At 43.7% G+C, this 25,693-nt stretch overlaps 2 protein-coding genes across 9 annotated transcripts; one reads left to right on the top strand and one right to left on the bottom strand.

The window, feature by feature from the left end:
* Window positions 1-11,306, bottom strand: LOC128416419 (oxidative stress-responsive serine-rich protein 1-like). 4 transcript variants are annotated; one of them, XM_053394145.1, is made up of 4 exons: window positions 11,171-11,306; window positions 3,858-3,954; window positions 2,200-2,310; window positions 1-786 (listed from the first exon to the last, which is right to left on the bottom strand). In XM_053394145.1, the coding sequence occupies exons 2-4, from the start codon at window positions 3,917-3,919 to the stop codon at window positions 108-110; spliced, it is 852 nt and encodes a 283-aa protein (XP_053250120.1). In that variant the 5' UTR covers window positions 3,920-3,954; window positions 11,171-11,306; the 3' UTR covers window positions 1-107. The 4 variants fall into 4 exon arrangements, with proteins under 4 accessions (XP_053250120.1, XP_053250123.1, XP_053250122.1 ...); XM_053394148.1 differs by lacking the exon at window positions 11,171-11,306 and adding an exon at window positions 11,048-11,068; XM_053394147.1 differs by lacking the exon at window positions 11,171-11,306 and adding an exon at window positions 8,586-8,606.
* LOC128416417 (oxidative stress-responsive serine-rich protein 1-like) lies at window positions 7,222-21,790 on the top strand. 5 transcript variants are annotated; one of them, XM_053394141.1, is made up of 5 exons: window positions 7,222-7,307; window positions 17,353-17,473; window positions 18,731-18,835; window positions 19,271-19,906; window positions 21,560-21,790. In XM_053394141.1, the coding sequence occupies exons 2-5, from the start codon at window positions 17,397-17,399 to the stop codon at window positions 21,636-21,638; spliced, it is 897 nt and encodes a 298-aa protein (XP_053250116.1). In that variant the 5' UTR covers window positions 7,222-7,307; window positions 17,353-17,396; the 3' UTR covers window positions 21,639-21,790. The 5 variants fall into 5 exon arrangements, with proteins under 5 accessions (XP_053250116.1, XP_053250115.1, XP_053250117.1 ...); XM_053394140.1 differs by lacking the exon at window positions 7,222-7,307 and adding an exon at window positions 11,444-11,540; XM_053394142.1 differs by lacking the exon at window positions 7,222-7,307 and adding an exon at window positions 12,081-12,466.
* The last annotated feature ends 3,903 nt before the right edge of the window (window positions 21,791-25,693 follow it).

The raw sequence follows: 25,693 nt of genomic DNA, 5'->3' as shown, positions 1-25,693 counted from the left end.
TGTGATGCAAAGTGTCTTTATTACAAGCACAGAGAGCAACTGCTTCTGAGATGGAGTGTGACCATGGGCAGATACCAAAACCCTTTGTTCAGTAGAGCCCACTGTTGTCAGGTGTACATCATTTCTGCCATGTGGGACATTTTCTTAGGGATATACAGGAAATACTCCATGTACCCTGAAAGATCTTCAATAGTCACATCATCCACATGAGCCCTGGCTTGCTCAGAGCAAGACCTGAGAGAGCTGGAGGGAGTTCTTGATGGCAAAGTTTGGGAACTGTCCTGCACATGTGGTGGTCTTTTAGGTGCAGACTGGGGAGAATTTTGTGGGCCAGAAAACATGTACACTTTCATGTCCTGCCATCGCTTACACTGGCAGGCCCTGTCTACACACGCACAGAGTTTCCCTTTATTTTGCTCAGACACAGATTGGAAATCAGAAAGATCTGTGGCCTTTAGAACGGCTGAAGTAGGAAAAACACCACTCTCAAGTTTGTTCTTAGGCATTTGAACCATGGATGCCACAGAATGCTGAGCACCCTTTTGTTTCTCGCCAACATCATTGAGGGGGTGACTGGCCTGTTCATTCTTAGAGAACTCCTTTGGGGCTGACACATCCGGGTCACTGCTGCTTTCAGAAGTGTCAGCTGGGTTCTTGTGCACTGGCTGGTTACAAGGCAGCATTTTCGTGGTATAATGGATAAACTTAGGAGGATGGAGTACTGGAGACTTTGACCGCCGCCGACGCTGTGTTCTCACTGTTCCTCTCAAAGGTTTCCTCAAACACCTAGAAGGTGAAAATTCAAAAGTTAATACAGCATAAATGGTCATCCTGTTACGAAAAAGGAGCAATGCAGAAGCGAGCTCCAGGTGGCTGGAATGGTAAACAGGAAGCTGATGTTATGGGACTGAACCGTGGGAACCAGGGACGGTCTATTCAGTGCACTGAGCACCGGATGTTAGCTCAGAGTGGCACATGACCCTGTACTAGAAGTACATGGGTGGAGTTATTCACTCTCTGCAGCTGGGATGAGAGGGTACAGACATGTTTTCTCTGTACTGCTGGAACGACAGAAATAAAGGCATGTAAATACATTTCTGTCTGTCTCTATCCCCTCCCTGGGATTGGGAGGGGGAGGAATGGTGTGTTCTTCTTCACATTGGGAAGAATCGCCGATTGGAGACCTCCCCTGGTCTTGCCGGGAGTCGCAGACAGGAGGTCAACAAGGATTCAAGCCGGGCACCTGGAGGGTGGCCAAATTCCTCTGAACTTCGCTGGCTCTGCTGGCTTGAATCAACACATCCAGCTCTCTCTAGTCACCCTATGCTGCAATTTACGAAGAAGTGAGTGTTTAACAACTTTTCAACTTTCCTATATGGATCACATGGAATGTGCCTACATTATACATCCAGACCCAAGTGCAAATAATGTCATCAAACACCTAAACGGCAGAATAAGGGGGTCATCATGCCACAGCATACATATAGTTTTAATACCTACCTAGAACTATTTTAAGGCAGGTAAGAAAACTCAGCTGCATGTTAGTCCTAGTACAGTATAGTTTACACAGCTCAGAGCTGTGGGCCTAAGAAGAGCCCCTATCATCACACTTAATGCCTTCAAGAGTGGGATCCAATGTAGTGCCAAGGCATTCGTTCATCAGTGCAAGGATTTCTCCTTGCGCAATGGAGAGTTGCTCTTTTTTCTTTTGAAGAGATGGTGGAAGGCATACATTTTACACATAAATATATATCCTTCTAGAATCTGAATGCAACACGGGATGTTTCTGCAGCTTCCCTTCCAATCCCGTTGAGGCAATAATGTGTTGTGTAAGTAGCAGTCCCCTGATTTGGAAGAAGACACCACCCTGATAACAGCAACTTTTCTGCCAATGGACATGTAAAAACCAGTTATCTGTTTTACAATTATGTGAAGGGCTAGAGATTATCTGAACAATAAGACACGTGGCAGTTTCCCCTGCCCTCCTCCTGGGGAACAGGAACATGCCTCAGCTGCAGTGGTCAAGTGTGCTACTACTTGATGAAACCTCTTTCACATCTCTTCTTTGCTCCCAAGTCATCATCTTCAAGCTCCAGCCTCTTAATATTTATAAGCAGCTCCAGGAGGCCATGTTCAGCAGAAAACTTTAGCATTTCCACATTTGACGTAGTTCCATTAATCAGAACCAATTCATCTTACCAATGCCAGCTCTCTTTAGATGCACACACAGACTTCACCTTGGTTTCATCTGTAGTTTTTACAAGTGCTCTTGGAGACACCCCCTCATTTACAGGAAGAGAAGCAGTGGATCTAAAACAAGGAAAAATACAGGCTGCCGTAAATTTGTAAGATTGTTCTATTTCCCTCAACAGAGCTTAATTTCTGTTAAAGTTCTGACCTTGTCTTCCATTGCTCCTTGGCTAACTTATGAGGGCATTCCAATGCCCACACTAAATCTTCAATATATTACCCACACTTGGCTCCTTTTTGTATTTTGGCCAGCATGCTAGTTTGGACAAGAACAACCTGACCAACAGTGTAAAGCCAGGATGCAAGGGGAAGAAGTCCCATAATAAAAGGTGCCCTACAGATGTTCAATCACAACTCCCATCATCCCTGACCACCAGCCTTGCTGGCTGGGGCTGATGGAATTCCAACAGCATCTGGAGGACACCACATTGCCTACCCCTGCCATAACATATGAGTTAAATTCCCCCAATCATGTGTGGTCCAGAAGGGGTCATTCCCTGAATACGCAGAAGGAGTAGTCAAGTGTGACTAGATAGCCATACCCTGAGAAAGCATGGTGCCAACCTGCATACCCCATTACACTTTCCTGCAGCTGCACTTAAAAGGCAAAAACTGCTGGCCTAACCAAGTAAACCTTTCTAAGCTTTCCAGGGATTTACCCAATCACTGTACTCAAAGGAAGCAAAAGAGATCATGGAGCAGATGGGTAATTACTTAACCAACGAAAAGTTTTTGGTGGTATTAAAAAACTGTAGTTCTAAGCTCTATCATAAAATCCATCAAGACTCTATGTCTCATTCACAAAAACTCTTCAGTACTCCCTATTTCACTATGCTTTGTCATGCTTCTTCAGTTATTTCATGGTTCACCCCAACTGGCCTCATCATATTCCATTTCTACAAATCATCCAAACACCATGGAAAAGCTAGGGATGGACATACTTTTATCACATAGTTGTAAAACCTAAACCAGGTCAATTAAGATGAAACTGTCTCATGAAGGCCACTAATCTCCTCCAATGAGGAGTGTATTACAAACTAAAAATTGGTGATATTACTACCAGTGAGTACTGCTTACAGTTGATGTGTATCCAGTAAATGGGACTGCCCTGTATGCTCCCTATGTCGCTTGTGATTGTAAGTCGCTTTGAGTCATTTTTAGGAGTAAAGCAGCTAATGATAATAATCAGCTACCTTCACATAATGCTAAGCCATGGTTTGTTTTAACCATTGTTTGTTCAACAAACCACAAATCAACGCTCAGAAGAACAGGCTACAGTTTGTTACTTGAGACCTTGGCTCGTTGTCCAGCAGCTCTTTGTCCTATGCACTGTAGCTTGATGAGAGTCTGGGGCAGGATGGGCAAACCATGGTTAAACAAGGCTATTGGACTTGGAAATAAGCTAGACTACAGTTAAAAACAAGATTACGCTTTGGCTCAACAAACCATGGCTTGGTGTTATGTGCTAACTAGACCAATATCAAACTTCACTCAAAAACCATGGCAGCAAGAATTTTTTCAAAACAAACTGCAATCACAAAGCCATTTCATTTCCCACATTGTGCAGCCAAGTTTTGCTCTTAATACTAAAAATTACATTAACTTACCCTTCTGAGTCTACTCTTAGCTTTTTGAAAGCTGCCTGGAGATTCTCTTCTATCTCCAACATTGTTAGAGAACGACCCACTGCTTCCTTTCTGCAAGCTAAAGAAAAGAAGAAAAATAAGCATGTGAGAATAAAATGGAGGCAACTAATGTTGTACAGAAATTCATACTAGATTTGACTAGTGAAAGCGATCCCGGCTCCATGGTATTATCAGGAAATGCAACAAGACTTATAAATAGCAATTTAATAGTGTTTTCACACAAGGCACTCAAATCCTGTTGGAGAAGCCAAAGTTGTCAGAAGGCTTATACACCAATCTACTACACTGACCAACAGTTTTAAGTTCTGGTTGCTGTGCAAGAGCAGACCAAACTTCTCCAGGGGAAAAAATGACACCTCAAAGGATCACTTCATACATTACTTGTAGGGCTGCTTCACCATTCCTACAGGAAAGGCAATTATGTGTAGGAATTAACATGTTATGCATATATAGGCCATACGATACAATAATCCTACAAATGTTTAACTTCCTAATTCCTATCTAGGTATTGTCCCATTCTGGAATTTTGCAGTGTAAGAAGTTAATGCATAGAATGTTCAGTTGTGTGGACACTTCTATAGTGGGGGGGGGGGGAATAATACAGAAAAGAGCCTTGAGACTCCAGTCCAGGTATAGGCAAACTTGGCCCTCCAGATGTTAGAATCATAGAATCATAGAGTTGGAAGAGACCACAAGGGCCATCGAGTCCAACCCCCTGCCAAGCAGGAAACACCATCAGAGCACTCCTGACAGGACCAGTGGTCAGGGATGATGCGAGTTGTAGCCCCAAAACATCTGGAGGGCCCTAGTCCTAGGTACATTTATTAAGGAGTCCCACCAAATTCAGAGCTTTCCTGGCAAGCCTGTGGAGGTGGAGCTGCTGTGCAGTCAGTTTGGCTTGTGATCTCCATCTAACTGAAGCCCAGAGCAAGAGGCTGTTCTCCATTTTGTTGAAATCTTGAGCACACATATGACTACACTGTTGGTATTCTTTGAACGCCTCCTGACAGAAAAGGCTATCATTGTCCTTATCAGTTTTCCCAAATACCATTTTGAGGAGCAGGGTTTTTTTAAAGTATAAGGTAGTTCAGAAAAGCAAAGCTATACAAATACCATATTATGAAGCAAAAATATTCATTTGGTAATCCTTTATCGAGATCTGAACATCTGTCACAGGTCCTGTGTGGTAACGTTCATCCCCTTCTTTAAACAAAAAATATAAACTAGAAGTATGTTTCTTTCTTGCAGTGTTGATTACCATAAATATTCCAATCTACTGAGCTTAGTGCTTATTTCTGAAGTTTTGCAGACTACATATGGTCAGATCTCCTAGTGGCCCAATTCAAACCTAACAGTATAAGCCCATTTAAAAACTACACAAATCTCAGGCTTAAATGTTTACCTCTCTTTGTTCAACACATGCCAGGAAAAGGCAGGAAGCACACGCTTCCTGGTTTAAAACTAACTGCAGTTTGCAATTTTATTAAAACAAGGAACTTCCATTAATCAAACTATTGATTTATTGGAACAAAGTAGAATAAGCAACTAGAATGATCTTGGCTTACTTCAATAAGCCATATTTTAAACCAGCCACAGATTGTCCTTATCAGAGATTATGACAAACCACAGCTGGTTTTTTAAACTCAGAAGTGGAAGCTTCAAATCTGTTCCTCACAGCTGCACCAGAGGGATCGGGTGTCAGGTCACAAGGCAGGGAAGCAGCCAAACCTGAGACCTGCCTCACTCCTTCACAGTGCTGAACTATATTATGTTGCTATATCTAAATCAAACTTTTTCTTAGGTTAGAAGCAGCCATAGAGAGGGATTTGGATTGGGCTTCAATGCTAGGGATGGGATTTAAAAAAAACACAAACCAACATTTCTTCCTCTATCATTTCTCCCCAACTTAAATCACCCACCCAATTCAACCCAACCCAACAAGTTGCTATTAGCACCAAAAGGGAATAGACAATCCAAGGCTCTCCTCAAAGCTGTTTAAGCACCACAGACAAGACACTGGGATGCAGGACATCATATCTTGTATCGATCTGGCGTTATCGCTTCTTGCAACAATCCAGCTCTGTGTATGTTTACTGTGAAGCAAATCTCGCTAAATTTGACAAGGCTTACTTCAAAATAAGCATGCATAAATCTGCAGCCAGTGTTGCTGGAAATGGTTGCAATTCCATTACCTTGTAGTGATTGCACTGCTACATTCATATTCCCTTCTAGTTTGTCAATATTTTCCAAACAACTGGTGCATATTGATACTACTTTAGAAACACTATATTACTATAAAGGTAGTAAAGACAATCCTGTTTACAGGAGAGATTAAGACCTTCCTAAACCAGTGACTTTGATTATTACCATAACTCTAAATCTCACCGATGTGGTAAAACATCTTAGACAGTAGGCTGAGACACACATGATGAAATGCTAACTCATACAGTCCAGTTGGTATGGAAAACTAGATCTCAGAGAGTGGGTTCCTTAAGCCTACCCAGTGGCAAACATAAGTCATTTGAGCCCTCATTTGCAGAGTACAGATCCAACATATGGTTAGTCTCTCAGCGAAAACAAAACTTTAATTTCAAGTAAAAAAAAATAACCACAATATAACTAACTTAGAAAGAAAGAAGCAAGTGTCACTGAAACTCAGTGTCTTATATTGAGACCCTATGCATGATACCTTTTATATTAATAGCCATGCATAAGGCATGATCCAATGTAGCATGTGCAACAGGGCTTCTCTTCTCCTTGCTCTCCTCTTCCCTGCAGCCCTCCAAACCTGCTCCAGAGTTGGGGAACCTCTGGAGATTTTGGCAGCACACAGGAAGAGAAGAAAGCTAGCTTGTTGTGCAAGTAGATTTTCATTGCATTAGGTAGACAACATTGGATGTCTCCCATAGAAAATAAAAACAAGGTGGTATAAATATAATCTACGGAACTGACCATAGATATCAGCTCTAATTTTTCCATGCAGAAGGCACACAAAAACTATTTAAAAAATTACTAAAATGACTATTAGGTTGACACACCTAAGCTACCTACATATGCTCTAAAAAGAAAATGCTGGGGTGTTCAAAGTTTGCAGCCCTCACAATTTGTTGAAAAACTAAGATAAAGGCAATAAAATGAAAGTGGCAGAAAAATGCTCACTTGGACAGAACTCCCTCCCTGCTCCACTCAGCTGATGTTTGTTTGCTCTGAAATGATTTCATTCAGACATGTGCCTTAGCTACTTGCTTGACAAATGTCATTGTGACACATCTAGAAGGATGGAAGTGTGTCATAATGCATTTGATGTACGTATTAAGTGTTGATTCAGGCAACAAGGAAGACACAAAAGGAAGTGATGAACTACAAGACTGCTTTCTGAATTCCAATCTGCCACACAGATGGATTACAAAGGTACATAAAACAGCTTCTTTCACAGAAAACTTAATTGAATACTAGACCCTCTGAAAGCCTGAGGCAAGCTCTCACTTTTTATTATTCACAATTAAGATACAAAAACAGAAGTGTATATACTTTGTGCAAATCATGGTTAGTAGCAGTAATAATACTTTATGAAGTGTCTCAAATATTAGGTACTGTACTGTTAAAATGAGAACAAATCCTGGGGGGGGGGGGGGTTACAATAAAAAATAATTATAGATGAAGGAAAAGGAGAGACAGAAATTAGAAGTTAAAAGTTAATAATATATCAACTTCCAGATAATTTAAACTAAACCCTCACACAATGGGCTGATGTGGCACCATGAGCAAGCTCTGGACTTTCACTCTAAGCTGAATTGTGATTTAGTGACAACTATGGTTTGTTTCAGCAGCCATGTTAGAAACTGAGATATAAATACTAGGAGCCAAATGGCTCCTGAAACCTGGGTAACAGAAACAAAAACAGAATGGCTAGTCACCATTTTTACCCAATGCAGCAGCACTTTCCATTTATTTTTTTCAAAACAGTTCTTAATTGGACACCACAAACTAAACGGTGCTCAGCCTCAGCAATAGTGGCCAACCATAAGTATTTATAAATTCTGTTATGCATGTGTGTGTGTGTGTGTGTGTGTATCTCTTAGCCCAAAATGTTATGCTGCAGCTTCAGCAAGTACTGCAGTCAGTTAAATATGTCTGTTATATAAAAATTCTTAGAAAAACAGCCCTAACAGCACAGTCCTAACCATTTCTACACAGAAATGGATACTACTGAATTCAAAAGGGTTTACACCGAGGCCAACGGGATTGGGATTGAAACCTAATTCATTATTTTTAAGCAGTACCTCTTCATTTGCAAGATAACATTTTTTGCCCTACTGCCTGTACAGCTGTTAGGGTTGGGCGATATAAACTTTCAACATCGCAATGTATCACCAGCTAAACATCACAATATATTGTGATACATCATTAAGTTGAAAAGGAAGGAGCACATTCAACCCCAATCATTATTAACAATTGTTAGGTGTGTTTTGACAGTGGTTAGGAGAAGATCCCGTGTAAAAAGCCAGAATCATGTTTTTGCATCAAGGTTGCACTAAAAAGTCACAGATCTAAGAAAAGCATACAGAATCAGGCCAACAACCCATCTAGTTCAGCATCCTGTTCACATAGTGACCAACCAGATACCTGTGGAAAACCCACAAACAGGACCTAAGCACAAGAGCACTCTCCAGCAACTGTAATTTTTACCATTCCATATGTGAGGACAGATGGGATCTGAATCTGATAGTTGTTTGAGGGATATTGTCTGCAAAAATCATGTGAAAACAAAATTATTCATTTTGTATTTGATAGATCTGACTTTTATCCAGACCCATAAAGTGTGGAAAATGTATATGGCTAGATTTAAAAAATGGGGGGGGGGGTGTAGTTTCTAGCAAGTTAACATGTGGTCTGATACTGAAGAGAACCATGATATAACTGTATATGATTTTTGCTGCAGAAAGGTTGATTTCCTAATCAAATAAATGTTTGGTATTTTTTTAAAAAAATAGACACTTTCCACATTGTAACAAAAACTTTGCTTATTCTAATTGCTTTTCTCTGAATTACCACTACCTGATACATTCACCTATCTTTTTCCTAATGTTTTCAAAAACAGAAAGCCAAACAATCACACTCAGACCCAACTGACCCAAGTTATCCTGTTCTGGCTCACAGGCCAAACTGGGCCTGACAGGACCCTGCAACTGGCCAGGGTCATTTCAGCCTAGCCATGCCCACCTGACCCAACAGGCAAGGGCAAGTAAAACTTGGCTCAGCCTAAAAAGGTTTGCAGGCACCACCAGCCAGCTGACTGATGGCGCCCAAAAAGCCCTATGCAAAGCATTCCAAAGATAGCCCTTTTGAAGGGTGTCAGCAATACTCCAAGAAGCCCTTATCAAGTTAGTGCTTTAATGTAACAGGTAGGTAGCCGTGTTGGTCTGCCGTAGTCGAAACAAAATAAAAAAAAAATTCCATCCAGTAGCACCTTAGAGACCAACTAAGTTTGTTATTGGTATGAGCTTTCGTGTGCATGCACACTTCTTCAGATACGAAAGCTCATACCAACAACAAACTTAGTTGGTCTCTGCTACTGGACGGATTTTTTTTTTTTTTTTTTTTTTGCTTTAAAGTAGGCTTTTAAAAGTCGCCTGCTATCAACTGACTGATAGGTGGGGGGTTCCACCTACCTGTCAAACTTGGCCCACAGCAGGTGGAGATAACCATCTGGCAAGTTGGGCCAATTTCTGTAATAACAGAATGAAGACCAAGTGAAGCCCAACCTTTAATTGAGACAAACCACTAAGAATATCCTAGACCAGGAATGTCCAATGCGTTGATCATGATCGATCAGGGCACCACAAGATGAATGTTAGTCGATTGCAGGGCTGTTTTGACACCCTGTGTGCCCAGTCGGGAAAGCAGCGGGCAAGCTTCTCTCACAAGAGGAAATGTTTAGCCGCTGCACGCGCCTGCCCTGTTGGGGAACCAGGCATCAGAAAAGCAGCCGGCAAGCCCCTCTCACAAGAGGGGACATTTTGCCACTGTGCACACCTGCCCCTTCAGGGGAAGCAGCCAGCGCCCGCCTGCTCACCCTACACCCATCCCTGCCACCATCCCTGGGTAGATCACTGCCAGTTTTTATATTGGATCGTAGATCAAAGCCGACTTTAAGTCGGATATGCCTGTCCTAGACATAGCAGGTTAACACCTCCTAATCTTCGTTTCACAATTGCTCTGAATGCTTATACTGCACCAAGAACAAGGAATAACTGTGCTAGCCTGTTGCAGCCCCCAAACACTGAAGGCCCTTGTGGCTCCTATTGGAGGCATGAGTTTTGGCCATAAAAGGCTATTTGTCAGATTAGATCTGTGGCAAACATTTAAAAAATGCCACAGTGAGAATGTCAGTCATTAATAGCTAACAAAATTCAAAGTGAGAAGCTAGTCCCACAGAAGATCTCAGCCCACTCAATCTGCCTGTCCCCATTCGCTGGTAGACCAACATTGCTAATGGAAGTACTCATGGAACCTCAAAGCAGTTTAGAAAAAAGAGAAAACATTTTAAAAAAGGACAAGCATAATTTTGAAACGTCGAATTCTTCTTACAGATCCGGGTGCGGGTATCATGCGGCACCTGTAAACGTGCCAATACTTCCGTGTCTTTGGAGCACCTCAGTGTGCAATGGAAGCTCAACAGTCTAAGCCTTTTAAGGTTCTGCGTTTTAAGGTTTCTGCGTTGACGGTTCTTACTCTTAACTCACTAAAGTGGTACGTCGGGTTACATACGCTTCAGGTTACAGACTCCACTAAACCAGAAATAGCACCTCAGGTTAAGAACTTTGCTTCAGGATGAAAACAGAAATCGTGCTGTGGCAGCGCGGCAGCAGCAGGAGGCCCCATTAGCTAAAGTGGTGCTTCAGGTTAAGAACAGTTTCAGGTTAAGAACAGACCTCCGGAACGAATTAAGTACTTAACCAGAGGTACCACTGTACTGATGAGCGCTAAACGGCACATTAACATTCCCGAAACCGTAAGGGAAAGCTTTGCCAGTGGAACATCTGCCTGCTCTGTAAGGAGCGGCGGCGGCGAAGCTGGACTAGCGAGGCAAGGCGGTCGAGGAGCCCCGTCGAGGCCTCCGGGGCCACGGAAAAGTCGTCGCCGAGCACCCGGCGCAGTGACTCAGCAGAAAAGAGCCGCCCTCGGCAGACAGGACCCGGCGCCGCGGAGCTTCGCTTCCCCTGAGGAGAGACGGGAGGGAGGGGAAGGCGGCCGGAAAGGACCATACTTACTCGGCAGACGAGGAAACGCGGAGGCCCCACCGCTCCCCGAAACAGAACTTCGGACGTTTTGTTTCCCGCGCGGCGAGCGCCGCCGCTTTTCCTGAGGGAGCGACGCGCGAGTGACCCGGATGCAGACGAGCCTTCCTTTAGGAACCGGTAAGGGCGCTAGAAAGCAAACTCGGACCTGGCGGCAGCGTTGCGCATGCGCCGCGTCGCCGAGCGCGTCCTCGGTTACACAAGCGAAGGCGCCGGAATGCCCACCAGGACGGCTGCAAACGCGCGGGAAAGCCCCGCGGCTGCTGAGCGCATGCGCCCGCAGTGTCATCACTTCCTGTTGATTTTTTGTTCACTTCCGGCAGTGGCTCCCTTGGCTGATCGGGTGAGTGGGTACCTGAAAGCGGGGAGGGGGTGCGACGAGGGAAACAGGTTCGCGTCGCTTCAGGCGTTCCTGGGAGCCTGAGGGGGGAAGAGGCTGTTGGGCGGGAAGGCTTCTTCCTCGACAGGATCTACTCCGGCGGGTCTCAGTCGTCTCTTGTCGGTCTCCTGCGCCTTTCGCCTCAGCGGAGCCGCCTTCAGGGGAGTCGAACGGGGGACTGGTGTAGGGCAAGACCCCGACCGAACGCCACTACCGTCCACTGTGCCTGTTCTCTTATTCCCCTCAGTAGCCCTTCATATCCACAGAATTCCTACTTAAAGCCTAGATCCGCTCTTTTAGCTGCTCATCTGGTTTAAAACAAGTAAAGGGGCGTTGTGGGGATGGAGGGGGGAAACATATTGACGATTGCTTGCCTCATCTGTTTGCTAGATCTAAAGTACTTGCCGATTTATCCTGACGTTTTAAAAAGCTCTCTTTTTTGTAAGCACCTATATATTTCCCCTCCTTTTTTTTAGGTATACAGTACCCGAATTGGTTTACAAAGTTCTATAAAATAATAATCCTCTCAGTAAAAAAGAATGCAGTGCAGCATAAGTGGTTTGAGAGGGTTCTAGGCAAATTTCCCTGGAGAGTGTGCTGTAAAAGCAGGGCGCCCGAAGAGAAATAGGTCCTGTCCTGGGTTACCACCACGCTTCATTTCAGAAGTCTTGTAGGGTTTGGCCTACAGCTTAATTTCATTTTTATGCTGCTCTTTGGTAGAGGGTCATTATAAATTGTTGGTTTCCCCCCCCCAACCCATGCCCAACTAATTTAGTTCCCTGTTGAGTTAAGTTGGACTGAGAAAGAGTAACTGGCTCATGGCAGAGTGTGGATTTGAACCTGGATCTTCCATATCTTAGTCTGGTACTCCTAACTACTACCCTGTGCTGGTAAGAATTCGGTGGTACTTATTTCTGAGTAAGCGTGCAAAGATCACGCTGCTAGGCTTCCAGTTAATCCTAAGTCTGAATTCCTAAGTTGTGGTGACTTCAGGGGAAAACCATGTTTTTATAGCATGTGAATTTTATAGTATGTGTATTCGCAGTACTTAGTTAATTGGGAATATAATAATAATAATAATTTATTATTTATACCCCGCCCATCTGGCTGAGTTTCCCCAGCCACTCTGGGCGGCTCCCAATCAGTGTTAAAAACAGTACAGCATTACATATTAAAAACTTCCCTGAACAGGGCTGCCTTAAGATGTCTTCTGAATGTCAGGTAATTATTTATCTCTTTGACATCTGATGGGAGGGCGTTCCACAGGGCGGGCGCCACTACCGAGAAGGCCCTCTGTCTGGTTCCCTGTAACCTCACTTCTCGCATTGAGGGAACCGCCAGAAGGCCCTCGGCGCTGGATCTCAGTGTCCGGGCTGAACGATGGGGGTGGAGACGCTCCTTCAGGTATACAGGACCGAGGCCGTTTAGGGCTTTAAAGGTCAATACCAACACTTTGAATCGTGCTCGGAAACGTACTGGGAGCCAATGCAGATCTCTCAGAACCGGTGTTATGTGGTCCCGGCGGCCACTCCCAGTCACCAGTCTAGCTGCCGCATTCTGGATTAATTGCAGTTTCCGGGTCACCTTCAAAGGTAGCCCCACGTAGAGCGCGTTGCAGTAGTCCAAGCGTGAGATAACTAGAGCATGCACCACTCTGGCGAGACAGTTTGCGGGCAGGTAGGGTCTTAGCCTGCGTACCAGGTGGAGCTGGTAGACAGCTGCCCTGGACACAGAGTTAACCTGCGCCTCCATGGACAGCTGTGAGTCCAAAATGACTCCCAGGCTGCGCACCTGGTCCTTCAGGGGCACAGTTACCCCATTCAAGACCAGGGAATCCCCCACACCAACCCGCTCCCTGTCCCCCAAAAACAGTACTTCTGTCTTGTCAGGATTCAACCTCAATCTGTTAGCCGCCATCCATCCTCCAACCGCCTCCAGGCACTCACACAGGACCTTCACTGCCTTCATTGGTTCTGATTTAAAGGAGAGGTAGAGCTGGGGAACCACTGCTCTAGCAAACATTGCAAGGCACCAGGTTAAAAACAGCCTTTAAGGTGGCTCACATTGTCACAAAGACCCTGAAACCTTTGTTACGGCATGTTACATGCTAGCTTTCCATAGCCTGATGCCCTCTTGGTGTTGTTGTTGTTTTTACCATACCCCTCAGCAACCCTGACAAGTGGCCAAACTGGTGGGTTGAAGAGGGTTGTAGTTCAAAGTACCTGGAGGGCATCAGGTTATGAGGAGTTGGCACATAACATGCCGTAACAAAGGTATAAGACTGTTGTTTTTAATGAAACAGATTTACCCTGTTCCACTCAAAAATAAAGTTTAAAAATTAAAAGTTTGTAATCTAAGTTTATTCCTTACTTAAAGAGTTTTGTCTTCCCCTTCTTCTTTATAAGAGATTGATAAATGAAATCCATGAAGATCAAAATAACAGTTTTATGAAAAAGGATTTGGAAGTAGGGGAGCAGAAACGATGGCTGCATCCTTGCAGGCGAGGAGCTGTGCTTTTTCTGGTGGTACATGCCAGTACACCATATGACACCTCTTTCCAAGAAGTCTGCAATGTTTGGCATAATAAGCACTTGAAAGTTAAGGTAGTTTGACCCATGCATCAAATGGCCCACTTTGTCCATCAGCACGAAGCAGAGTGGAGTCTGGCATACACTACCACTGCAGGTTGACAATGAGAAGCAGCAGAACTCATCCCCACAAGTTCATAAACAACTACTATAAACTTATAAAGAAGTAATAAACCACCAATAAAAGTAGTGCATTAAATTAGTCTTTCCCAACCTGGGGTCCCCAGATGTTGTTGGGGCTACAAATCATGTCATCCCTAGCCTTCAGTACCAGTGGTTAGAGATGATGGGAGTTCTTCCTGTTTGCATCCGTCTGTCTTGGGAGGCACTGGAGGAGTGCCCCTTTGGGGATGAAGTCAAACTTTTGAAGGTTGCAGCACTTGCTGTGGTAGTTGAGAACAATACAGGAGAGACATGTTTTGTTGCAGCTGGGGCAGATGAAGGTGCCCGGTTGTGCTGCTGTAGATGTACCATAGTGTTTCTTCTCTCTGCTCTCCTCCCAGCGGTCATTTCTCCTCTGGTCCCTGCTATGAATGCACAACCTGACTGCCTGTCTCCAGGCACTGCAATTGCAGGCAAGGGATTCCCCCACAGCAGCATTGATGTTGCCAGTCTTCATATCACGTTTGTAGACATCTTTGTTTGCAGACATCTTTGTAATCCATAATCAGTCTGCTAAAGTGCCTAGTGCCTAAAGCCAGTGGTCCATAGAGCACATCTTTGGGGATTCTGCTATCTTTCATTCTGTGGACATGACCAAGCCAGCATAGACATTGCTCTCCAACAATATCTGGGAACCCAATAAATTCTCCACTAAACTAAAAATATTCACAGGAGGAAACATTTAATGGAAACTAATAGGAGTTCTTCATGCATGGGTTGCTAGAAATTTCTCAAGACTCTTACACTACTGGTTCCTTGATGGGTTTTGGGAATGAATCACTATATTTTCATTCTGAAAGATAATCACTAAAGTTTGCAAAACTTCTTAGTTGACAGCCTTACTGGCCCTTTAAGATTTACACAAGTATTAAATGTTATTTCTGTACTTGTTTGCTTACAGAAATATAATTTCAGCTTGGGTGCCCTCAGCTGCAAAATTCAAATAACTTCCTTCTACGGCAAATCATTGTTTCTTTGAGCTGCTATATATACTCTATGACCATAAAATAAACCCATTAAGTACATTTCAAACCCTGTGTGTTGGCTCAAAGTTCATTATGTGCCCCATGTGTTAGCTGTAAAGAGTCAGTATTCGCATGGTTTGCAGTTTCTTGAAAAATAGAGGGTGCTTGCTTCAAGAAGTGTGGTGTCCATTTTCTCTGTGTGTGAATTTTACACCCCTGACTTCATAACAGACTTGTTAATCATGTACGACTATGTTTAGTAGGACTAGCTATTTGCTTAGAATACAGCATGCAAATGGGGCATAATCCTTGCCCAAAGGGCTTAGAACCCAAAGAAGGCAGGTAGGACAAAGGTCAAATAAGATGACAGGGCTTGATACTTTGTCATTAATTAATCTTCAGCAATTTCTTTTAGCGTATAAAATGCAGCATGCTTTTGTAGGTTAAAGTGCTCCTTAATTTAGCAGTGGTGTTGTATATAATAATCAGTCCTTCAGAAAGCACCAGCACCCTGATCCTGATGTAATTGTGTGTTCCTCGCTGTGAGAAGCGGCTGCAAAAGCACTGTGTGGATGTCATTTTGCATGGGTATAAATCACTGTACTTTTTCAGAGCCTCCAATCAAGTAAGCTTTGTTCATTCCCACTTTTATGCCTCTGAATCCCGTGATGCCTTCCGTTCTGCCCTACATGACAGTCACATGGAGCCATTCCAAATTGCCATAACATGAATAATACGTCCTATGTGTTTATTTCATACTTAGCTAGGATGGCATCTAAACAATCAGAATGGGGAAATGCTCATGGAAACACATTTAGTTTTGCTGGTGAATTAGACTTAAAGGATTAACTACACAATGGGGGTGGGGCTCCTTCCTAAACTTAATGTAGACTTGGTCTCTTTCACATTCAAATTGGGGTACAGTACTGCAATGCCCTCTATGTGGGGTTTTGCTTAAATACAACTTGGAGCTTCATTAAGTGGTTTGCTAGAATCCTCAGCATTTTTCAAGTGGTCTGTTCTGGGGAACATTTGGGAACAACTGGACTCTACCCATATGAACCTACCAGGTCTTCATCTCAGGCCCTGGCTTTTTAGTCACCCTCTGTGTACCACAGCTTCAGATCTGGGCCATGGTGTCCTCAAAATCAATATCAACAAAATTCACGTAAGGGTATTTGTGTTTTGGTTAGGTCATTCTGTTGAGTATTTTCAATTGTCTCCTTGTACTGAGCAATATAGGGTCCCCTGTCGTCGTTGTCCCGTCCCCCCCCCCCCATATATGTGAGTAGTGCCCATCTGACCTGTGAAAAATCTTTCTGCTTAGTAGCTTCAATCTTTCCAGTTTTTGAAGCATCTATTTTTTCAGCCCCGGTTCTAATCATAAATAGATTGCCTTGAATGTTGGCTTGTATGATAAATATTTTATTAATCTATTAAATAGATCCTCTCTCCAGTGCAATTAATTTGTGGCTAAAGATTGGTTTGGGAAAAGGGGGGAAATATTGTCTGTTGATTCTAGCCTATCCTTAGTGCTGTGTAGAAAAACTGAGTTGCAGCTAATGCTGGTCCTACTCAAGGTAGATTCATTTAAATTAATGGACATGGGTCTACTCTGAGTAGGATTTGGTTTGCTACAATCTAGCTTTACACAAAGGGAGAAATCCTTTAGGCTGCAATCCTAATTCAAATCCCACTTATTTGGGAGTAGGCCCTATTGTTGTTAATTCACTTTAATTGTCCCTTTACATCAGGCAACTTTTTACTTAATATTCGCGTAGTTCATTCCACTATTCTCTGCTGGAAATCAACCCATGTGGCAAAAGGTTTCAAAGTAAAGCAGAAAATGTGTGCCTTGGTTGTCTTGAGTTTCCAGTAGAAATTGCCCATGGAATCCTTTTATCAAATAACTATTGATGTGAGTCAAAATGTGGTCTGAGTGCTGGATGATGGCGAATGAGGCAATATATTTAATTTCAGTTGTGTAGAGTTTTACTATATGCTTACTACACTTGGTGTTCTCCACATCAACACAAATTTAATTGATTTATTTTTTGTTAGTATTCATTATATGGCAGGCCCAATAACATTCTAACATTCTGCAAATGGACTCAGAAACTAAAGAAGGAGAGGAAGAGAGCCTGCAAACAGCTTTCAAAAAGCTGAGAGTGGATCCAACTGGGTAGGTAACAGCAGTCCTGTTTACTCTTCCTGTGTATTTGACTATTTTAGCACTGTATTAGTGTCTTTCCATTTTTATAGAATTGACTCTGAAGAAAGGCATCAGCATTACATTACTTCTATACATCTATGAACAATATGGGTCTGATATTCTTATTGGTGTTTGGGCTGTTGTACCTGTAGAATAGCTAGTATTGTGGCTACTTTTTTGTTTGCAAGGAGAATGGCATGCCAAGCAGTGTTAGAAATTCCCTAGGCACATTTTGTGACTGGCTCAGGTGCAGTTGCAGCTATGTGGAGTTTTATTGTATTTATATCCCACCTTTTTCTCCAAGGAGTACATGGTTCACTCCCCTCCTCAATTAATCCCTACAACGACCCTGTGAGGTAGGTTAAGAGGCTGTGACTGGCCCAAGGTCACCCAATGAGCTTTATGACTGAATGGGGATTTGAACCCTAACAGTGAAGTCACCCACTTGTCAGTCACATAACTTCACAGTGATGTCACGTGCAAGGTGCTGCCAAAAGGGAATCTCTCTTCCTTCACTTTAGCAGCAGTTCCCTGCTACAACATGGTAAAAAACACCCATCAGTTTTAGCAGAAGAGTCTGATCCTGACTTAGGGAGGTCTGTGTGTATTGGGATTCTCCACTTGAAAGGGATGGATTTTCCCTCATCATCTTAGCAGCGGATCCAGGTTTGCATGGAATCCCCGGCCAAAATGATGGTCTAGCAGGAGATTTTAGCAGGGAACAGATGCACACAGCCAAACTGAGCAGGATTTAACCCCTGCTTATCAGCTGTTGAGTGGGGGTTAAATCCTGCTGTGATCAGGTGCCCACAGCAATGCAGAACCGAACCCCAGCCTCCTGTCAGCTGATTGACAGGTGGGTGTGGCTTGGAGAAAATGGCCTTGTGAACCAAATTTGTGGACCAGTATTGGCCTGCAGGCCAGATTCCCCACTCAGGGTCTACACTGATTGACAGCAGCTATCCTGACTTTAGGGCAGGGATCTTTTCCAGCCCTACTTAGAGATGTCAGGGGTTTAACCCGGGAACTTTTGCATAGAATACCACTGAGCGGCAGCCTTTTCCTTTATCTGTTTGTCTGTAGATAAGCAAGAAAATGGTGGGGAGAGATTCCATTTTGTTTGCTAATATAGGTGGATAATCCTAAGGGGGACGCCGTATGGGAATCAGCCTGTAGATACTTTGTGTTAGAATCATACTTTAATATGTCATTTGCCTCTTAAATCAGAACTTCTACATCTGTGAGTGACAGCATGGGATTGAGAGCTCCAGTCAGAGCTACTGTTGATGGAGGCAGGCATCAAACCGTCTGTTCGAGAGAGAACTGGCATGGGTAAGACACTTCACTAGTAATTATGTTCAACACCTTTGAGTTAAACCCTTCTTTTATCTCCCAGTATTTGGCTATAATGAATGTTTAGCCAATAGGGTATAGCCTACTGTACTCCATTTCTCTTATCTTCTGTGGCTGCCTTCATCTAATGTTTAGTTTGATGATAAGTTTAGCTTATACATGACAGGAAGAAAAGCCAAGGTTTGCAGTTAAGGCTGAAAAAGATAATGCAGTTTCTGATTAGTTTACAGTTGCATCACAGTCTTCTTCTGGATTTGATATATATCAGGGGGAAATTATCAGGAGAAAGCATGAGATGCAGCTGTTTCTTCCACAGAACTGCAGCAAATAATTTTAACAGACAACACTACCTTATTTTGGAGTGCATTTTGTTCCAGAGTCAGTTTCTGCTAACATTGCTGCTCTCTACTCCAGGTGTGCAAGGAAACCCTTGAGAGGGGCGACAAGACCGCAGCGCCGCAGGCGTTCTAAATCTCCTGTCCTTCATCCTCCCAAGTTTACATATTGCAGCATGAAGGCATCTTCCGCAAGTAACCAACTGAAGCACAAAAGCCAGATGGATTCTTCAAAGCACAAAATCGGTCCAGACCCCAGTGTTACAGAAGAGCCATATTTGGGAGGAAAGAGATGCCCCCTTTTCGATAGCAGCAACTGCAGGAGGGCCAGAGCAGAACAGCGGAGCACTTTCTCAAGGGAGCAGCCTTCAGAGAATTTGCAAAAGAGTTGTCCTGCTTTCTCTTTGACCTTTGAAACCAGCCTGGATCCTAGCCAACCCTCAGATTTCCAGTCACTCTCCAAGCTGAGTTACGAGAAGCAATGCCCTTGCGTGGACAAAGAATGTCAGTGCAAACCATGGCAAGCAATAGAAGCATACTCCTTTTCTGGTTTGCGGAGTGTCCTTTCGGAATGTGAAAAGGCAGTCCTGGAAGCACATTCGCAATCTTTGCCAAACCGATCGCATTCTGGGATGGGTTCATCAAGCTCTGCCCGGTCTTGTTCTGAGCAAGCTCGAGTCTTTGTGGATGATGTGACTATTGAAGATCTTTCAGGGTACATGGAGTATTACTTATATATTCCCAAGAAAATGTCCCACATGGCAGAGATGATGTACACTTGACATAAGAATCATGAGTTGGAAATTCAGTGGTGGTAGTGAGATGCTCCCTCAGTGCCATAGTTGGAAATGTGTCCGTTGTCATTGCTGTGTGTTTGATCAAATGTTTATTTGCGCCATACAGTGTAGTTTTTTAAATAAAGTGAAAAAGAGATAATATCCTCTGGCTGAAAGGTGCATAAGATTATCTTCAAGAATGTTCTTGGACAGAGTTTTACCCTTTATTAATTCTTTTGTTTTCAAAGTAGCCATCTTTTAAATATTGCTCTCTTTAAAATAACATTTACTATGACTTGGATTATGTTTTAGCCAACCCATTTCAAAGGATTGAAATGCTGAACTTCGTCCTTGCAGGGGTTTTTTAAAAAAAAAAATTAGGTAGAGCATACTGCTACACCATCTTGAACAGGAATACCTAAGAAATGGTTTAGCGCAAGTCAGGGATGTGTAACACTCCTCTAAGCAACTTTTGCTAGTTTGAAACTCTTCTAGATTTCCTTAAATCCTTAGATGTTTGTCCTGTGGAGGATCCCCCAAATCAGTTTTTTGTTTTGCTTTGCATAAGATTTTTCTCACACTCCCCCAATCTGCCACCCATTTCTGTTTAGCAGTCCACACCTGAAGTTTCTTGCAAATAATTTTGAAGTGATACAAATTTTCCTTGCACAGGTCTGGAAAGTGTTTATGCACTAATCCTTCAAGCCATTGTCCCACTGTAACTTTTCAGAGCATTTGTACTCCTTTAAAATTATTCATATACTTAATTTGTGAGGGCCAAAAGTGAAAATACAAACAAGTTACTAATAGGGAACTCTAAGAAGACATTTTGCGTAAGCAAGCACGGGCTTTCTCCCAGTAGCCTTCTAATGGTCATGCATGAAGATAGATGCTTTTAAAATGACTGAGAACAGATGAAAAAATCAATTGCACATAACACATATGCTTAATCAGTTGGCTCTTGAAAGCTATTTACAATTTGAGAGATCTGCTATGCTTTTCTATTAGCACCTTTAAAAAGGAATAGAAATTATAAGTTGCAAATTATTAAGTCGGGATAGCTGACTAAAGTCAAGATCCCTTGATTTTCCCCCCAGTTACCTCCCACCCCACACTTTAGTGAATACATATTGCTTTTTGCATGCTTGCCATGAATTTTTACTATTGGTTTCTCAACTAGTACCATTTTGTTCAGCGGTAGGGAACCATGGGGCCTCCATATGCTAATGTATGTGAGAGAAAAAGGATTGAATTAACTTCTTTTATTTCTTTCTGATTAGCAAATTTCTGCTGTATTTGAGCATCTCCTACACTATAGGGGAAATATATACTAGGATGGAAAGCAGAACCATTGCTTTGAGAGAGAACTTGACTTTGTAGCCATAGAAATCAAGCCTGTTTTACACCTAGCCAAAGTGGAAATCAAATCAAACCACTGCCAAAAGCACTGACCGGATAGCCCTTCCATTCCCATTTTTCTCGAGAGGAAGTCTGCCTTGCTATTGTATGATTAAAAGATAACCAGTGCTACTTGAAAGGAGTGTCTCAAGCACATAATCTGCTTTAGATTTATTGTCTCTTTCCCATTTTAGGACAGAAGGAGGGCAAGAAAAAACAGTTCTGGAACCAAGGATACAATGCAGTACAGCTAACTTCCCCTGGTTTGGTTAAGCAAGTTCTTCTCCTTAGCCCTAACTAAATATCAGAAAGCGTGGAGACAAGAATACCTACAGCATTCTAGAGGACAAATGAAGCAGTCATTCAGAATTCAACTTCCTACACTACTGTGTCTAATAAATAGCCACTAGATGGAGCTTTCAGAACAGTGCTTAAGATATTTTTTTTTCCTAGTCCCAACAAGAGAACTTACCGTACTCAGAAGTGTAGCTCTTTGGGTTTTTTCCAGATGACCTAAATCTAAAGCTGCGCCATTTAATTAGTAGTGTTTGCATAAGAAGCTTCAAAAGAACATTGTCCGGACACACTGTTGCAGGCAAAGAAAACCTATCCTAACATTGCGTGGGGGAAGAAAATGTCAAATATTAGGCAAAAAGGAGAATTGTCTGTCCCTTATTTTGCAGGCATTGTTGGTCAAAGGAGAAGGATGAAGTCTCCTTGAGTTTTGGAAATAGCTAGTAAAAACAATAAAAAATGTCAGTGCTACAGTATCCATTTCCTAGTTAAATGCAAAAATTGGGTTTTGAAAACACAAAGCCTGGAGCAAGATCTGAGAAAGTGGTGTCAATAGTTAAAAATTTGGCATTGAAATCCCAAGTTTTCAAAACGGATTTGTCAAAGCTATATTTCAAGGAAATTCTATAAAAGATTTCTGTGTTGATGGAGTCAAACCACAAGCCTGAATTCAAATAGAATGCTAAGCCAAACCATGGCTTGGCCTTTGGTAGCACTGCAGGAGCAGAGGAAGCAACAGGAGCAGAGCAACAGCCACAATCTTCATTCCAGGAACCTGCATGTTTGCACTAAACTATGGTTGGGCTTAATGTTATGTACAAACAGGGCCAAAGACTGGTTCAAGGTCACCCGATGAGCATCCTCACTAACAAAAATGTGAACCTAGATCTTTCTGACTCCAGCGTATCTAACACGCCAGTGCATATGTATGTGTAAAGTCTTTATTCGTTCATGTTGTCTTGAGCACCTCACCTTTCAGGATACAGATTTTTCCATTTGGCTTGCACGCATATATATCAAGTCATCGGGATCCTTCCCACAGGGCACAGGTGATGGTAGATGGTCCTGTGGGTGGAGGGGGCAGTCCAGCTGGAGCAGGATCTAGTTTCTGATGTTTTCTTTGCCAGTCTAGTTCTCTCTTTTTGCCATCCTTTCCACAGAGTTGTTGGCCCAGGGGAGGGAGGGAGCACAGTCCTCCCACAGCAAGCTGCTCTGCCCTTCTCACCACCTTTCCCAGTAGTTGAGCAGGCCATATGAAAATTTTGGTCTTAGGAAAACATCCTCTCCCCCTACCCCCATTGGAATAATACACTGTTGCATGCCCATGTGTTATTGGTAAAATCCGGGGTGTATGGGGTATTAGGGGAGGGGTGGCGCTGTGGGTTAAATCACAGAGCCTAGGACTTGCCGATCAGAAGGTCAGCGGTTCGAATCCCCGCAATGGGGTGAGCTCCCGTTGCTCGGTCCCTGCTCCTGCCAACCTAGCAGTTCGGAAGCACGTCAAAGTGCAAGTAGATAAATAGGGACCACTCCGGTGGGAAGGTAAACAGCGTTTCTGTGCGCTGCTCTGGTTCGCCAGAAGGGGCTTAGTCATGCTGGCCACATGACCCGGAAGCTGTATGTTGGCTCCCTCGGCCAATAAAGCGAGATGAGCGCCCCAACCCCAGAGTCGGCCACGACTGGACCTAATGGTCAGGGGTCCCTTTGCTTTTTACTGTTGTGATGTACAAGAGCCCCACAGGAAGCATTCAGGAGGCAAGCTGTATTTTCAGTAAGGCTTTATTCAGTTGCAGTCTTGCAGCATTGTAAAGCAGTCTTTCTACATTCAGGATACACAGCATACAGGTGGAATTACATTCAAAGGAGAAGTCGTCACCTCTTCCCACCCCTACCAACTGAAGTGGGAAGCCAACCATGCCTCTTTATACTAGCTGGCAATGGAACAATTAGGCAACGCCCCATGTCTCCTGATGCTTAGTCATCACATGCTGCTGAGTCAGCATTCCCAATTAGTTTGATTCCTTGATACCCACAACACTCCAACAGGTACTACCTTTGGTGGGGGGCATGTCATGCTGCTGGGGTAGTTTGTCTGTCTTTGATCCCTACCCTGCACTCAGCTCTCACCTGTGGCTCCTAGAAGCTGTCAGCATGCAACAGTGGCCACACCCTAGGATACGGCTTCGACTGGCTGGCTAAAGCAGGTGAGGGCAGACAGTGGGTCTCAAACCCTCAGTTGAGTTAGGGACATCCCCTGTATGTGAAGACAGGCTCTGGCAGATTGAGCAGACAAGACCAATAGTGGGTCCAATGGTCAAGAAGGCCATTTCTGCTGTAGAGGGAAATGAGGGGCACATGAGGCTCATCAACCTGGGAAGGTAGGCCATCTGGAAGAAGGAAAACTTTGATCCTAAACCTGCCTTGTGGGGTATCTTCGGGAGAAGAAAAGGCCAAGGAGTAAACAAATCTGGATCAGAGTCCCTAAGACAATGTTGCTTTATACACCTCTTTCTGGCAACTCTTGCAACCAAACATCTCCTTTCCTTTGGACCACGTCAGTGAGGCTGAGAGGGGGTCTTGTCATCTAGGCAGCCCAGGACCTCCATACACACTGCCCAGGCTTGCACCCCGGGGAGGTCACTTTGGTGCTCCAGACTTCACCCCTGGAGACACACTCCATTGTCTCTCGAGACAGACGGATGCCAACAATCCAGGACCACTTTGCAAATAATGCTTAAAGGCAAAACGGAAGAAAACAAAGTTTCCCACATAAACTACAGCTCTGTTGTTAAGAGTAAAGAAGATGAGCTAGCAAAGAATAAGAAGTTTGTGGTTTTAAGTGGCATGAGGACATTAGAAACAGCATTTTGTTGGTGTCAACTGCTTCATGGATGTAGGAGACTATAAAGAGGTGTTAGGAACCTAGGAAACTGCCATATAATGAGTCAAACAATTGGTCCATCTAGTTCAGTATTGTCTACACAGACTGGCTGTGGCTCTCCAGGTTTTCAGGCCTGGTTCTCTCCAGGTCCTGCCTGGGAATTCTAGGTTCAAACCTGGGACCTTCTGCATGCCAAGCAAATGCTCTTCCACTGAAACTTGGGCCTTTCATGCAAACACTGGGGGCTGAGCTGCTACAAAGGGCAATGCAGAACGAGATGTGTGAGGTTAGACTGTGGAGACACAGCCATAAATAAAGCTTGGGATGAAAGTACTCCAGATTCTATCATTTTCTTTTTTAAAAAAACAACCTGGAAAATATTGCATAAAAACTAGCAAATTTAAAAAAAAATGTTCAAAAAGGCTGGCAGTTTTAAAAAGAAAGACATTTAAAATACCGTATTTTTCGCTCTATAGGATGCACCCGACCATAGGACGCATCTTGTTTTAGAGGGGGAGAGCAAGAAAAAAAAACTCCCCCTCTCTGCGCAGCGCCCCTTCAGCGAAGTGGCAGGAGAAACGGAGACCCTTCCATTTCTCCTCCCGCTTCGCTGAAGGGGCGCTGCGCAGCTCTCCCTCTCCCACATTGCCTTCGCCTTCAGTGAAGGCAACCCGAAGCTTCCGGAGCGCGGCGGGAGCTCCCGCTGTGCTCCGGAGGCTTCAGGAGGCTATCCTTGAAGCCTGGAGAGCGAGAGGGGTCGGTGCGCACCGACCCCTCTCGCTCTCCAGGCTTCAGTGAAAGGAACCCGAAGCCTCCAGAGCGCAGTGGGAGCGCTCCCACTGCGCTTCTCAGGCTTCGGGTTGCTATCGCTGAAGCCAAGGAGCTTGCATTCGCTCCATAAGATGCACACACATTTCCCCATAAATTTTGGAGGGGAAAATGTGTGTCTTATAGAGCGAAAAATACGGTACTTCTATTGGCAAGGAGTTCCACAGGGCAGGTTCTACAACAGTATAGGCTCTGTTCCTGGTAAAGGCCTACTGAACTTGAGGGGCATGGGGGATTAGCAAAAGTGCCCCATCAGAAGATGCCAGAGATTGAGGTGCAGCATAAGGACTCGGGTGAATCCAATTTGCTTAGGCCTTTGTAAACT

This window comes from Podarcis raffonei, chromosome 6 (assembly GCF_027172205.1).
Source record: "Podarcis raffonei isolate rPodRaf1 chromosome 6, rPodRaf1.pri, whole genome shotgun sequence".
Taxonomy (NCBI): domain Eukaryota; kingdom Metazoa; phylum Chordata; class Lepidosauria; order Squamata; family Lacertidae; genus Podarcis; species Podarcis raffonei.
Note: the sequence above shows the minus strand (reverse complement) of the source record. Positions and strands in the feature narration are given on the sequence as shown.

Coding starts and splice junctions, on each gene's coding strand:
- LOC128416417 (XM_053394141.1), top strand. CDS start 17,397: ATGGACTCAGAAACTAAAGAAGGAGAGGAAGAGAGCCTGCAAACAGCT. Junction 17,474..18,730: donor CTGAGAGTGGATCCAACTGG/GTAGGTAACAGC, acceptor CTCTTAAATCAG/AACTTCTACATCTGTGAGTG. Junction 18,836..19,270: donor TCGAGAGAGAACTGGCATGG/GTAAGACACTTC, acceptor TCTCTACTCCAG/GTGTGCAAGGAAACCCTTGA.
- LOC128416419 (XM_053394145.1), bottom strand. CDS start 3,919: ATGTTGGAGATAGAAGAGAATCTCCAGGCAGCTTTCAAAAAGCTAAGA. Junction 2,311..3,857: donor CTAAGAGTAGACTCAGAAGG/GTAAGTTAATGT, acceptor TCCTTGTTTTAG/ATCCACTGCTTCTCTTCCTG. Junction 787..2,199: donor TCTAAAGAGAGCTGGCATTG/GTAAGATGAATT, acceptor TTCACCTTCTAG/GTGTTTGAGGAAACCTTTGA.